We start from the raw sequence: 14,893 nt of genomic DNA, 5'->3' as shown, positions 1-14,893 counted from the left end.
ACCCCCGTCCGTTTGCTTATGATGAACTATTATTTTGTAAATTATCCTATTTGATTAAGACTAAGCTCAATATGCTGTAATTCTGTTGGTTTTTCTTAGGCTATTGATGATGTCATATGTCAACATGATAAAATCCTGAAGCAAAGTTGCAGATTAATTTGTTGTGTTTTAAATCTAGAATAAGCATGCTACAATGAAATCCAAAGAACACAACAAGACACTTGTAATGTTTTATTATGGCACACACACCATGAACACACATTCATAGGGTATGTATTCAGAAAGGAGAATATTTGCTTTTTGGTATGTATCAACATATTAGTATCAAGTGAAAAAACAGTAGTTATGGTAAGGAAGAGGAGCCAGGGACCACGAAGTCCTGTTTTACTGTTCAGACACTAAAAATGACAGAAACAGAGATGGTGAGGTTCAAGGAAACATCAACATGATAATTTAGTATTCAGTGCATTTCTAAAGGAAGAAAAATGAACAACCCCATTAGGTTAATTCATCAGTTGTGCGGATGTTACACCCAGAGGGCTGAGATACAGGTCATTCAGAGCTTTGGTGGTTGGGGGCTGTGGTCCCCTGACAGTGCATAACATACGAGTCATTTATAAAGTTAAATCACTCTAAAGAGTTTCTCAACTTTGTAGTTTGGGCCCCATGTAGCTTGATATGAAGGTGCAGTTTGTGATATTTGTAACACTGATATATTGATATTTGTTTCGTATATGTTTGTATATAAAATAAACTGATTTGCTTTAAGTTCTTTAAATCACATTCATATGATTTCACTGTGAAAACTCTTATTAATGGGTCCATCACCAGCAAATGTTGAGAAACCCTGCTCTAACATAACAAAGAAGTGCAAGCAATACAGATAGAAAAGTTGATCTTACAATACCTTGATACAAAGGAACAGATGAGAGAAACATGTAACATTTGGCCCATAGATTATGCAAAAGTTAGAACTGTCTATGTGAGATGCCAGTCTGTATCGGAATAAAGAATATACTGCTGTTAGGAATTACAGAAGGATACGTTTTGGGTCAACTGCAAAACAGCAGAAAGAAGAAAGTGGTAAAGGACAAATGGCACAGACCTGCGGGAAAGAAAGTGGAACTTTCCTTTCTGTACAGTTTGCACACTGCAATAACATACATACTACAATACATATGTACTCACACACATTACATACATATGTACTCACACACATTACATACATATGTACTCACACACATACACACATACACACATACATACATACATACATACATACATAATGAAAAGACAACCAGCTCGACCTTTCAAGCACCTGCATTTCTGACAAATCTTCATCAGGTTTGTTTCTTTTAGATACAAGTGTACATACGATCACAGTGAAATACATATTGCAAGTGAAATAAAAATATGATTAGAAGGCAAGATGAACTTCACTTTCAGTGATAGTGTCAGTACAGAACTTCATCTGTGAAATGAAAAAGGAGTGACATCAACATTGTTACATTGCACAAATGTAGGAGTAGCAGCTTTGGGTTTCAAATGGCCTTAATGTTGACAGAAAAAAATATAGCTGCCAGGAGGACCCTTAACAGACAAAAATAACCTTAATTTTCCTAATCAGAAAGTAAACATTTTATTGTCAACCAAACTAAACCATCTGATCCAGCAATTTATAAGGGTAAGGGCTAAGGGAGAGAGCTTCCTTGGTCAAGAGAGCTTGAAGTTTAAAGGGTCAGGCAGAGATGAACACACATAATAGGAATTATAGTTAATTCTAAGTATAGTTCTAAATTTCTGATTTTTGGAGGCTATACATAGGGCTGGAAAATATATAAAATTTACCATCTACTTTTTTAATTATATTATGGCATTTTTAAATATATTTTTGGTGTCAAATACATAGAAATGGCAGATGAGAAAAGAAGTTTGAAATGTATTTCAATGTGATAAACATACTTGATACGCAAGTTGATGTGTGTTTTTTCATACCTGAACAAGTACTGCGTGTGTCTTCTGGTTATCATGATACTTATTTTTTTCCAATATTATTCAGCTGCAGCTGTACGCATGATATGTTAACATCTGTTGGTAAGTGAAAGTGCAAAGTAAAGTAAAACAAAGAATGACTCAAAAAAAAAAAAAAAAAGACAGAAAAGTGCAACCCGGAGCATGACAGTGATGTTTGGGTGGATTTGAAACAACTATCAGACACCAAAAAGCCGCCGTTACCGCAAAATTAAGGTTGAGTGACATATCTAAACCAAGATCACCAGGATGCAGCAAAACAGTCTCCACTGTCAAGGGAGGAGAGGGCGGGGCAGTCAGGTAACACCCAGACAGTAAGGCATTCTGGAAGAGGATTGTGCAGCCTCTGGCTCAGTCAGCTATCCTTCATTTTATCACTTTCAGGTTACTGCCATGTTAAAAAAGCAAGTCTACATTCATAAAACTTTATTACTGTTGTGGCTGTTCAAAGGCCACACCTAGCTTGTCGTAGATCTCCTTCAACAGCAAGAGAGCTGTATCCTCAGATTCCCTAATACACAGACAGGCAGAGTGGGGAAAACAAAATTTAGTTGAAGTAAAAAAATCAGTAAAATAGTAAAAAGTAAAGTGTGATACAACAAAGAAAATTACAGGAACACAAAACAAAAGAGCACAATTACTGTAGTCTACCCTTCTACAGGGTGTTATAGGCATGACTCACCAGTAACACAGATGAGACTGGATGGCAAACAGGTATTCGTTGAAGCTTTCGATGGGTTTTTCCTGAAGTACGTAGTCGATCCTTCGTCCTCCATTCAGCATCCCCACTTTAATCTCAGGCTGCTCTGTCTGCTCTGCTGACACTGAGGACTCTGTCTCCTCACACACTACTGCAGGGACAGAAGTTAAAAAAAAAAAAAAAAGATAAGGCTATATTAGACAACAGACACCAAAAACAATGATACTAGCCAGCAGCAGCTATCTGTTTTGAGAACGTATCAGATAATGGACAGGAAAGAAGAGAGTAGCTGAGTAGCTGCTGTCTGCAGCCAGCAACATTCAAACATATGCAAGTGAATCAAACTCACATTAGTCTACCCAGTGTCCATCTACCCCAGAGAGGAGTAGAATGTTGTAAGAATATACTTTGATGGGATAACAACACCAAAAACAGGCATAGTTTGCTCACATACAACCCTAAGATTAGATGTGTTAGCCTGTGCTGACCAGTTAAAAGAACCCTGTAGATTTAAGTATGTCCTCCTGAAAAATTGCAAGGTTTCACAAATATTGTAGGCAATATGTAGCTTCATGTTTTTACTCTCACTGTATCATGATGTCTCTGCATCAGACAACATGCATCAAGCTCCCATTGTATAATTTGATTTGCAGTTCAGTCAGCATCCATCACTAGGGGAGCTATCCCGCCTCAGTGATCATCTGCCTCCGACAAGAATATTTAAAGAGATTATTTTGAAGAGGTTGTAACAGATCTGAATAGTTTGTGATTGTTTGGAATAGCTCTGCGTAATGCTTTTATAGGCAAGGACTTGAATATTTATGCAATCACCCTTAAGTGCAAGTATGATGTTAAGCAAATGTCAGTAAGGTGGTGCAGTTTTGTGATGAGTGACAGTATGTTATTAATGAACTGTTGTCTCACAAGGGCTCTCCACAAAGACCTAATGCACTGCTGATGAAACTGCTGACTGCTAGCTTCGAAAACATTTTATTTTATTTCCTCTGCATTTACTGGCTTTTAATTCTGACATTAAAAAATAAAAATCTTACTCTCAAATTATATTGTACTATGTCCTAAAGAGTCTCATGCACCACTACAGTGGTACAACTACTAGTTGATACAACAAATGACGGTTGTATGGGGTTTAAATGAAAAGCTATCTTTAACGGATAGAGAGTGAAAAGAAAGACAAAAAAGGCATTGTGTAATTGAATTGTACAGTCTTTTCTACTATCAGCTGCGTTCCCTTTGACCCATTTAATGAAGTACTGGTGCTGTAGAAAAGGGCAGGACATGTACCTGCACACAGCTACTGTAGGTCACCTGCTGGTTGAGATCCAGCCAATTACTCTTGTTAAAAAACAACAACTGTGATCACTACTATTCAACTTGTCCTATTTGTTCAGCACATACAAGAGTGTGTCATGGGCGGGTCACTCAAGTGGCTTCTGATGTTCACGAACAGTGAAGTTACGTGGAACACGCAGAATGACAGACAGTTTATATAAACTTGTAGGCTTTCGCTGAATCAGGCAAGTTTACAGAGAAAACCAGATTGCAAAGCTACTAGTAAGCTAGAAAGAGTTAATTTACTCCTTTTTCCTCATTTATTCTAGCCAAGTGACTATCCTGGCTTACCTTGGAAGTAATGCTTATGAAGGGCCCTGGGCCACTCCAATACTTTAGTCCAAAAATCAGCACTTTTCTCTTCCCTCTTAGCAGAAGCTGTGACTGCCGCTGAGGCTGAGGTTCAAGATAAAGTGGTAAGGGGTGAGGGAAGCAGGAGCAACCACCAGATAGGGCAGAAGAGTGGAGGGGAGGGTGGGAACATGCAGAGGGGTGAGAGGAGTATGAAGAGACTGGGTTAGACACACTCTTGTGCACGCTCGCTCACACACACACACACACACACCATCCACAAATTCCCCCAAACAAAACACAAATAAAAGTGCTTTTTCTACCATGCGTCTCTTGAAGGTCTCTCTCTATTGTGGTTTCTCCTTCCTCCACTGGGGGCAGTGCAGCAACCGGTAGTCTGGAAAAGGACTGCCATGCCGTCCGTAATGATCCCAAAACATTGTTCTTCAAATCCATGCTCATACGGGTCAAGCTGTCCTTTAGTTCTATTGGGCAAACAGAAGCAGAGATTATCATTAACCTACTAAACAAAAAGCCCATACCGCAATATTGCTCCACAAAGAAAAGGAGAAAAACAGACAGCCATACCAAGATGCATCCTCTTGCGGCCTTTATGGTGAGGGATCAGCATGGGCTCCAGATCCTCCTCTGACACAATCATGGGCTCTATCCGATAGGCCACAGGGTCATACTACGCAGCAATAAAGGGGAAGAGATGAATATAACTTTTAACAAATGACCTCTGTCATTGTGTAAGCAGAGATAGACTCCAATATGTGCAGTTCTCTTTATCACATGCGTAAGGTTAATAATGGCAAAAGTTAGATTAGACCAGTGGCTGCGTCCAAGATTACCATGTATTTAAATTAATTATACAGCGGTAAAACTGCTACTAGTATTCTTGTCATTATGTTGATTCAATGCTGCAATTACATCTGTCTTTTCCAACATGGCTCTAACCATGCAAACAAATTTCGGAAACATTCAGAACTGCCTAGTTAATGCATCTTTGTTTGAAAATGGGACAAAAAAAGGCAAATTGTAGTTGTGGCAAATAAAAGCAGTTGTTATCCCTTTTTGGGGCTTAGCGCAGTATGTGTGCCCAAACGGGCAGATGCAGTAAATATATGATCACTCACCGGGTGGTAGATGTTGTAAAACCTCTTGCAGGTTGGGAAGGTGTAGTTGGGATCGATGTGTTTAAGCCCACGAACGGTCAGGAACATTCCAATAGGAGACCCGAAAGCAAAAAACGTTTGGGGGTGGAAAGCCAGCTGTGGGTAATCAATGGATACCTGGGGTGGGGTCGGAAACATGTGTGCTATTAGAGATTAAAACACAGTTTTTGCACTAAGAAGACACAGCTATTTATACAGATGGAAACACTTCTCTGGTGCAAAATAGTGCTGGGAACATTAAAACTATATTTCGTGACATCAAGACAATAGCCAGGGAGTATGACAGCAGGTAAGGAGGAGACCAGGGAGCTGATCGCTCATGCAGGACTGGATGAGCACAGACAGAGAGTGTGGTATTGGGTTGTACGACTCAATGGGACAAAGATGGTAGCCTCAATCACGGCATGATGTAGGAAACCCTATTGCTCATAAATTAGCCACTATAATTCAGCTGCTTTGAGTTTTCCCTGACCGGACCAGGCTGTATGTGAAGAGAAACTCCAGGCACAGTGAGATCAAAGAGAGCTAAGGACAAAGCCTGAGAGCATGGGGACACCATGTGAGACACACCTGTCCCTTGGCTATGCCTCCATTGGTCTGTCCAGGCAAGCGGGGGGAGGAGAGAAGCAGGAAGGTGATGCATCAAAGCTTTTATCTACTGGTACTCCCAAGCACAAGTTTTCATGTCCGTGTCCATGTGTGGTACCTGTCCGATGCCCATGTCAAAGTATTCGTAGTCTACAGCACTGGTGACAGACTGCGCCCTGTGGAACTGGGACTGCTGCATTGTCAATGCTGAGGACTGATTACCATCGTGATCACTGCTCACTTGAGGTGGAACTTGCAACCCTGGTGCCAGACGTACTGCCCCCGTCTTACAATCCTATTTAGATTGAGAAATATAAAAAGTTATTTAAACAATATCTGAACTGTAGTATATGGTTACTATCATTTGGATAGAGAGCCCCCAAGCAAAAGAGGAACTGCGCATAAATGAAACAGCCTGCTTCTCACTGTTGTCTACAGTAAATCAGTTCTCTTAGATAGTTTGATCCTGTCTTTAGAATATGAAAATAAATACATAAAAACATGCCACATTGCCAGTATCAGTCAAACAATCCACACCAATGGCTGTTTAAACACATACACATGGGGAAAATAAGTAATATATGTCATGTGAATTTTGTTTTGTAAAAAAAGGTGCCGATTATTGTGTGGCCTTAATATGGACAGTGAAGGACAGTCCAACAAAATTTCATCCAGATCCAAGAAACATTAACAGAGTTTGTAGTGGTAATATGTTACAAAACATGAAAAGCCAGTATAGTTTCAGGCTATGTCTGACCTCTGGAAGCCACTTCCTCCTGACGTACTTCAGGATCTTCTTCCGAGGTCCAAGAGGAATTCCTAAATCTTTGAGATCACTGTCTTGGCAAAGAGTCTAAAAGGGGAGATCCATACGTTTTTAACTATGCATTACACTTGAATTTGTATGTCCATTGTGCGTGTGTGTGTGTGTGTGTGTGTGTGTGTACCAGTGATTCTAGGTCTAGGTTTTCTGCCTGTAGTGTATCCAGGTATTGCTGTAGGCCCAGTCTGGTCAGAGTCTGCTCCAGTGTGTCACAGTTCAAAGAAAAGGGCGCATCAGAGGGCACCTTAAGCACCGGGAGGGACAGAAAGGGAAATGGATTTTCTCATCACCATGTAGAGAAATATGCAATCTTTTTATTGGTATTCTGATGTTATCTTTTACTGTGAATGTTATTGTACCCCCTTTCTGGATTCTGATCCAGTCCTCTGATTGGTTAACAGGTCAAACAGGATCAGCGAACCTGAGGAAGAAGAGACAAAGGGAAAGAGCTGAAATTCAGCATTTTAATGACTAAATGTGTGTTTGTCTGTTTGTGCATGTCTTACCCAGGCTATGGCCCACTACTGAAACAGCCCCATTGAACTCCGGGTGTCTCTGTTTAAAGAGGGTGTGCAGCCTGTTGATCTCTGAGGCCACTGTGTCCACTATGGTCTGGCAGTAGGTGGGGCTGTTATAGAAAAAAAGGTCCAGCAGAGTGTCGTTGGTGAAATGTCTCAACCTGCTAATGCTGGGTAGTGTGATCCTCTGGATGTCCCTGGAAAGTGGGGAATGAGGGAGAAAATAAAGAGAGGGAAGACAGAGTTTGACTATTTCGGATCAATATTGGAGACAGTACTATTGTACAACAGAGGAATCTTGGTTTGTCCACTCTCTGTCTCTCTCCATACTTACTCGTCCACACCAGTGGCATCCCCGTGTAGAGCACTGTGCCAGTTGACTGGGAGGAACTCCACTCTTCCTATCTGGCCATCCTGCTGAGCACGCTTATAATGAGAGGCCAGGAGGGACAGGGAAGCACTCCTGAAGTCATTTACTGGAGAGAGACAAGAAGGAATCATGCATACACATAAATACATGCATACAGTATATACATAGTGTACACACACACACACAAACTCACACTTACCACACTGTATGATGGATCTGAAGCGCAAGTCACATGCAGGACCGATGCCATGGACCATAAAGACAAGATGATCCACCTTTTCTGGTTCACCTGGGAACACACAGAAATGTGAGCCCGGAACTGTCCTCAAATGAGTTTATATTGCAGTATATCTCTTATTAGTGCATCCACACACGTACCATCAGGTATTTCTACAGAGATGTTGTCCACTCCCCTCTTGACTGTTCGAGGCCGGGTCTGCTCCGAGGGGGAGGACACCCACTCATCCTGCAATCCTATTGGCTGATACTGCATTATCAGCTGAGAGAGGAGCAGGGGAATGGAAGAGAAGAGGCTTATAAGAAGGAAACAATGTACCAAATAAAAAAAAATTATATACTCAGAAAAGCCATGGTGTGGCTTTTTCATGTATCTAATTATAGTGTACACAGTGCTATTTTAACAGCAGGCCTTACCTTGGGATTGTGTAAGATGACAGTCTCTCCAGTGGGAAACTCCAGTTTCCTCTTCCATTCGTCCAAGGTCACTGCTATCATATAGGCCTCCTGAAAAATTGGATGGGAGGGGAAGGAATCAAAGACAGATATGAAAAGAGTAACTGAGGAAGAGGCAAACTTAGGAAGGGGATAAGGGCAAGTTGTAGCAATGAGCAGTGTAATGGTGAGGGTTCGGTGTCAGACTACCTCCAGATTTTTGCTGAAGTCCTCAGGGTAAGGCATGAACCTGGTGTCTTTATCTCCTTTATAGAACCAGGTACAGCGGCGGACTTCAGTGGGAGCTTGCTCCCAATACACAGCGTAGCGCTTCCTCTCCTTGACATGTACGTCATACCGCTCTCCATCCACAGCTACCACCACCTCCTCGTCTCCTACTGTACAGTAAACACAAGTTTTACGAGTCAATCTTCAAAAAAAAAAAAAAAAAAAAAAAAAGATTCTATGATGACGAGTTAGGAATACAAGTGCTGTGCTTTAGTTCTGGCAATAGATTTGCAAGAAAACGTGTTCTCTGATGTTCCACATGTGTTAAATGCATGGAGGAAAAAGGTACATGAATTCATTGTTTATGGGAATGTCCAAGTCTACAGTGATTCTGGAAGAAGGTTGTTGAATGTACAAGCCATGTAATTGGTAAAGAAGTTCCTTTTCAAGCGAAAGTCTGTTGACTCAGAATTTACCCACAGGACTATGTTGTTACTTTGCAGTAATCACTGCTCACTGGATTTGGACATACCATGTAATATGGATACATAGTGGGACAAAAAAGTATTTAGTCAGCCACCAATTGTGCAAGTTCTCCCACTTAAAGTGGAGAGAGGCCTGTAATTTTCATTATAGGTACACTTCAACTATGAGAGTCAGAATGGAGGGAAGAATCCAGAAAATCACAATGTCTGATTTTTAAAGAATTTATTTGCAAATCTTGGTGGAAAATAAGTATTTGGTCAATTACAAAAGTTCATCTCGATACTTTGTTATATATCCTCTGTGGGCAATGACAGAGCTCAAATGTATTCTGCAAGTCTTCACAAGGTTTTCACACACTGTTGCTTGTATTTTGGCCCATTCCTCCATGCAGATCTCCTCTAGAGCAGTGATGTTTTAGGGCTGTCGCAGGGCAACACGGACTTTCAACTCCCTCCAAAGATTTTCTATGGGGTTGAGATCTGGAGACTGGCTAGGCCACTCCAGAACCTTGAAATGTTTCTTACGAAGCCACTCCTCCGTTGCCCGGGCGGTGTGTTTGGGATCATTGTCATGCTGGAAGACCCAGCCGCGTTTCATCTTCAATGCCCTTGCTGATGGAAGGAGGTTTTCACTCAAAATCTCACGATACATGGCCCCATTCATTCTTTCCTTTACACGGATCAGTCGCCCTGGTCTCTTTGCAGAAAAACAGCCCCAAAGCATGATGTTTCCACCCCCATGCTTCACAGTAGGTATGGTGTTTTTTGGATGCAACTCAGCATTCTTTCTCCTCCAAACACAACAAGTTGAGTTTTTACCAGTTTTTTGGTTTCATCTGACATTCTCCCAATCCTCTTCTGGATCATCCAAATGCTCTCTAGCAAACTTCAGACGGGCCTGGACATGTACTGGCTTAAGCAGGGGGACAGGTCTGGCACTGCAGGATTTGAGTCCCTGGCGGCGTAGTGTGTTACTGATGGTAGCCTTTGTTACTTTGGTCCCAGCTCTCTGCAGGTCATTCACTAGGTCCCCCCGTGTGGTTCTGGGATTTTTGCTCACCGTTCTTGTGATCATTTAGACCCCACGGGATGAGATCTTGCGTAGAGCCCCAGGTCGAGGGAGATTATCAGTGGTCTTGTATGTCTTCCATTTTCTAATACTTGCTCCCACAGTTGATTTCTTCACACCAAGCTGCTTACCTGTTGCAGTCTTCCCAGCCTGGTGCAGGTCTACCATTTTGTTTCTGGTGTCCATTGACAGCTCTTTGGTCTTGGCCATAATGGAGTTTGGAGTGTGACAGTTGTGGACAGGTGTCTTTTATACTGATAACGAGTTCAAACAGGTGCCATTAATACAGATAACGAGTGGAGGACAGAGGAGCCTCTTAAAGAAGACGTTACAGGTCAGTGCAAGCCAGAAATCTTGCTTGTTTGTAGGTGGAGGAGGAACTTACCGAGGAATTTACCAATTAATTCATTAAAAATCCTACAATGTGATTTCCTGAATTCTTTCCCCCCATTCTGACTCTCATAGTTGAAGTGTACCTATGATGAAAATTACAGGCCTCTCTCATCTTTTTAAGTGGGAGAACTTGCACAATTGGTGGCTGACTAAATACTTTTTTGCCCCACTGTACCATCTATACAAATGAGGGCGATGGAACTCCCATCCTGTCTCGCATTGGAGAGACTTATATTGTCAAAGGGAAAGACAAGAACTTTGCTTGTTTATGGAGCAATTTGTAGAAAGTCATACTTTCAAATGATTTGGAAATGATTCCCTGCTGTTTTTTGTTGTTTTATATTTTTAACTTTGGGTGCGAGAGAACTTTCTTTAAATATGAATATCATAGATGTCAACTCTGAATAAATGTATACAACAAAGGTACTGTATATTAATCATCATGATGAGGCTCACCTAAAACCATCCTGACACCGAACTTCAACTTGCTGTTAAACTGCTAGCAACGGTGAGCATGTCCGGGCAGAGGAGAGTGTCCTACTGAGCACCAGGCCAGTGTTGGCAACAGCAATGTTTTGACCTTTTATTTTCTCACAGCACAAGCTCATCATTTCCCTACTTTTCACATACCTAATTACACATACCTTTATACATGTAAAGAATATACATGTGCCTACCAATGTTGCAGGCATTCTCTAGTTTGTCAGAGTCTTCTCTGCTGAAAGGAAGCCAGGAGGTGGTGTCTTCAGCCCGTCGACAGAAGAACCAGTGAGGCTGCACTTCTTGATAAGGAGCTGGGACCGACTCCATGTCAAGCATCTCAAAGGAGGACGTGGAAGAAGGAGAGACCTCATCCACCACAGGCGACAACTGGAGAAAAATTACGACAGCATGGTCAAGATGCTGAATCAATATTTCTTCTTCTTGGCAGCAATACTGCTCAGTTACTAAGTAAAAAGCACATACCTGCTATATATACTATATAAACTATATACACCTGTGTTTTCCTTATTTAGAACAGTCCATTGTTCAACTCTGTAGTTTCCAGAATAAGTAAATGTAGAAGTCTGTGCCCTTTCATTAAGCTCCTATCGAGGAACCTGAGACCATCAGACAAAGCAAAGGACAGTCGGATGGGAAAGGATCAGGCCTCCCCTTGGCCAGATGCACAAAGCCCTGTTTTATTCTTTCCTCCTCTACAAGTTGTCTCTTGTCTCTTTTTCTTAACACAACTGCTACAGCTACAGCTTGTAAACAACCTTTTCCCACTGAATATCTTGCATTCACAAACAATGCTGCCAGTAATACTTTTGTGTTACGCCTATTTCAGAGTGTTGAAAGAGAGAGCCTGCCACTGCTAAACACAACAACAAACACCCACATTACACACAGCTGCCAAATCAGCAATCCGATTTGCAGTGTAATGTGCATACAGTAGGTGTACAGATTTAAAATAAGATTGAGAATAAACTGATATGCGAATGGAACGCCCTTCCTAAGAATTTAATCTTACTGATCTCCTTGCAAGTAATACCTTTCTGTTCCTCTATTTGGTTGCATGCCATGCAGCATAAAAACAGTCAAAATTCCTTTAGCAAATAACCTTCAGGAAAGTGATTCATTATACTCCATCCAGGTACATGTATGTTGCCAGCTTATCATTGACAGGCAGACACACACTGACACTAGCCCTGGACACCATGATGGTTTTATTGTTTCCTCTGGACTATGTGCTGTGTTCAAACATTTATAATGTGTGCATACCTTAAAAGAGGGACAGTAGTATGTGACCATCTAAAACCACCTCCACAAGCCCACCGATTCTACTTTGTCCCACTATCATTCAGTAGTACAGGAGCACAAACAATCTCTGTGTACTTTTTCGTGTGTTAATGAGCTTTTCTAGGCAGTGAATGGTTTTATAAAGCCTTTTGTTGGAGGAACATGACAATGCATCATATGATAACTGTATTTTGTTACTAGCCAGCAGTTAGTTGAAAATCAACACTTGCACTTTTTCAAATTCATAATCACTTGAGAGGAGTGAATTCTATTTCTAACACAGTTGTGATAGAGTAGTTCAATACTGGCATGGCCTTGAAATTGTGTAAGGTGTCATGGTTAGTTATATAGAGGTACAATGTTAATTCTATCAAATAAATCAGTGCCCTCTTATACCACTTAGGGTATCCCTGATCACAGATCAGCCTAGTCCAGGACTGAAAAAAACCTTGTTAGAGATAACACATTGAAGGACCCAAGCTTCCTTGGGTCCTAGTAAAGTGGGTCCTCCAACTTTCTGTGCCCCTGCAGCTGATCAATGAGAAATGTAGATGTAGATAACCCATACTGCAAAACGATGATAACTCTGACAGGTCAGACTGGGTCTTTCTTCTGTACAGCACCATACATTTCAAAATTCTTCTTGAGACAACAAACGTAAGACAATACAATTGACTGTGGGCTCAATAAGAGCAGAATCTCACCATCAGCCCAAGCATAAAATACAACTTCATCTTATCAACTTATCTTGTTATAACGAAAAAGGCCATACCATTCTGCAAAATATGCACAAGGTTAGGGTGTGGTGTTAAAGTCTGTTCCCCATCAATTTGTGTTTCCCCTTAACCTCACCTAAACCCTGACCCCAATCATGGAGGGCAGCGCTACAGCAAACAGACTTTGACAAACAACACTGTTACACAAAATACACCCTTACACAAAATCATGCACCCTCACCTGATCCTCAGGTGTGCTCCCTGTGGCCGCAGTCTGAGTGGGGCTGTCAGACAGGTCTTGAGTGTTGACGTTTGGGGCAGCCTGAGATAGACCCCCCTCTTCACCAGGACTATATGACATTAGCCCAAGATCTGACCCCAACCCTCAGCTCTGACCTGAGGGGGGCAGGGAGCCACGCAAACACAGAACCTGTCACAACCCAGCTGCACACAGAATGAGAGCAAAAAGGAGGCCTAATGACCATCAGAACATTTACATAACATGTTATAACCTGTTAAACTTGCAAGGGATTGAATAGTGACACTAGCACAAAACGGCTGTTGACGTTTACTTTAATCAGCTCATCATAGGTGATGAGATAGAAAGACGAACAAGCCAGATCACGTTAGCTCACACCCTAGCTGCGGTTTAACGTTAACTACTAACTAATCCCAGATCTCAGACTACACTGGCAGCTGTATTATCAGCTGCAATGGAAAATATAAACACTCAGGTTAATGTGACAGCTAGCTAACAGTTATGTCACACAATGGATGCATTATGAGTTATGTTGATGTACGTAGCACTTGGGGATTTCTTGACATTATCTTGAACAAAACTAGCTACTGTTCGCAGTTATTTCTCATGTTATTGGCGTATTTTGAAGAATGCAACAAACACATCTTAGAGGCCAAGGGTCGTTAACGTTGGTTGAGGTTCATGCTAGCTGAATTACGATGGCTGAACGGGACACTAGTGTTAAGTTCTCAGTTTTCACATCCTGTTGTTGTTTTGGACGTTATAGCACTAGTAACACACAGTCGTTAACTTAAACTCACCGACAACTTCACATACAGTTAATGCAGAGGATTTATATTCGTTGTTTAGCTCGCTCTGGCTAGCTCGGCAAGCCAAGGACAGCCTCCTGTCAACCGCTGCCTAGTTACGATGTTCTCGGAAATATTACTATTACGAGAGTAACTTTCACGAACGACCACACTAACGGCCAAATAAAGGGATAAAATAAAACACCTATATTAATACAGAAGGAGTTTTCTGTGATGCCCGAGATTTCAAAGTCTGACGATCAAGTGAAATACGGAAACACGGCGTCCAGTGCAAACAGAAACATTTATATAAGTACAGTTTTTTAAGTAAATTAATAAAATCCTACATTTTCTTCAGGCCTATAGTCGTCTGTCACACAAAGTAATCGTGTATCTGTTAAACTCAAAATCAAACTCTACTGCAAAAGAACCGAACCTTCACACAGAAATTTTTAGATTTACGAGGAGCCCTTGAAGACAACATGAAATATCACAGGCTCACCCCCCCAACCCCCACATTAAGCTGACGTCACGAATTTAAAATGTTGAGAAATTGTGTGTTGTAAAACGAGAGGCGTACAAATTTCAGATTTCACCAATGTTGTGGAAGGTAAACATAATGTATTTACCCCATAGTTGCTGTTTATAACTT

The 14,893-nt window shown here is 41.3% G+C and overlaps 1 protein-coding gene across 10 annotated transcripts; it reads right to left on the bottom strand.

The window, feature by feature from the left end:
- Positions 1 to 217: 217 nt before the first annotated feature.
- Positions 218 to 14,752, bottom strand: ddhd2 (DDHD domain containing 2). 10 transcript variants are annotated; one of them, XM_044196811.1, is made up of 20 exons: positions 14,589 to 14,752; positions 13,436 to 13,590; positions 11,374 to 11,566; positions 8,732 to 8,919; positions 8,504 to 8,593; positions 8,228 to 8,348; positions 8,049 to 8,138; positions 7,814 to 7,955; positions 7,468 to 7,676; positions 7,321 to 7,382; positions 7,086 to 7,205; positions 6,896 to 6,991; positions 6,257 to 6,433; positions 6,121 to 6,147; positions 5,512 to 5,667; positions 4,961 to 5,063; positions 4,696 to 4,857; positions 4,373 to 4,477; positions 2,714 to 2,882; positions 218 to 2,542 (listed from the first exon to the last, which is right to left on the bottom strand). In XM_044196811.1, the coding sequence occupies exons 2-20, from the start codon at positions 13,553 to 13,555 to the stop codon at positions 2,461 to 2,463; spliced, it is 2,412 nt and encodes an 803-aa protein (XP_044052746.1). In that variant the 5' UTR covers positions 13,556 to 13,590; positions 14,589 to 14,752; the 3' UTR covers positions 218 to 2,460. The 10 variants fall into 10 exon arrangements, with proteins under 10 accessions (XP_044052746.1, XP_044052742.1, XP_044052744.1 ...); XM_044196807.1 differs by having other exon boundaries at positions 13,436 to 13,638; positions 14,589 to 14,717; XM_044196809.1 differs by lacking the exon at positions 14,589 to 14,752 and adding an exon at positions 14,254 to 14,541.
- Between the last annotated feature and the right edge of the window lie 141 nt (positions 14,753 to 14,893).

Source organism: Siniperca chuatsi, linkage group LG5, assembly GCF_020085105.1.
Source record: "Siniperca chuatsi isolate FFG_IHB_CAS linkage group LG5, ASM2008510v1, whole genome shotgun sequence".
NCBI lineage: Eukaryota > Metazoa > Chordata > Actinopteri > Centrarchiformes > Sinipercidae > Siniperca > Siniperca chuatsi.
Note: the sequence above shows the minus strand (reverse complement) of the source record. Positions and strands in the feature narration are given on the sequence as shown.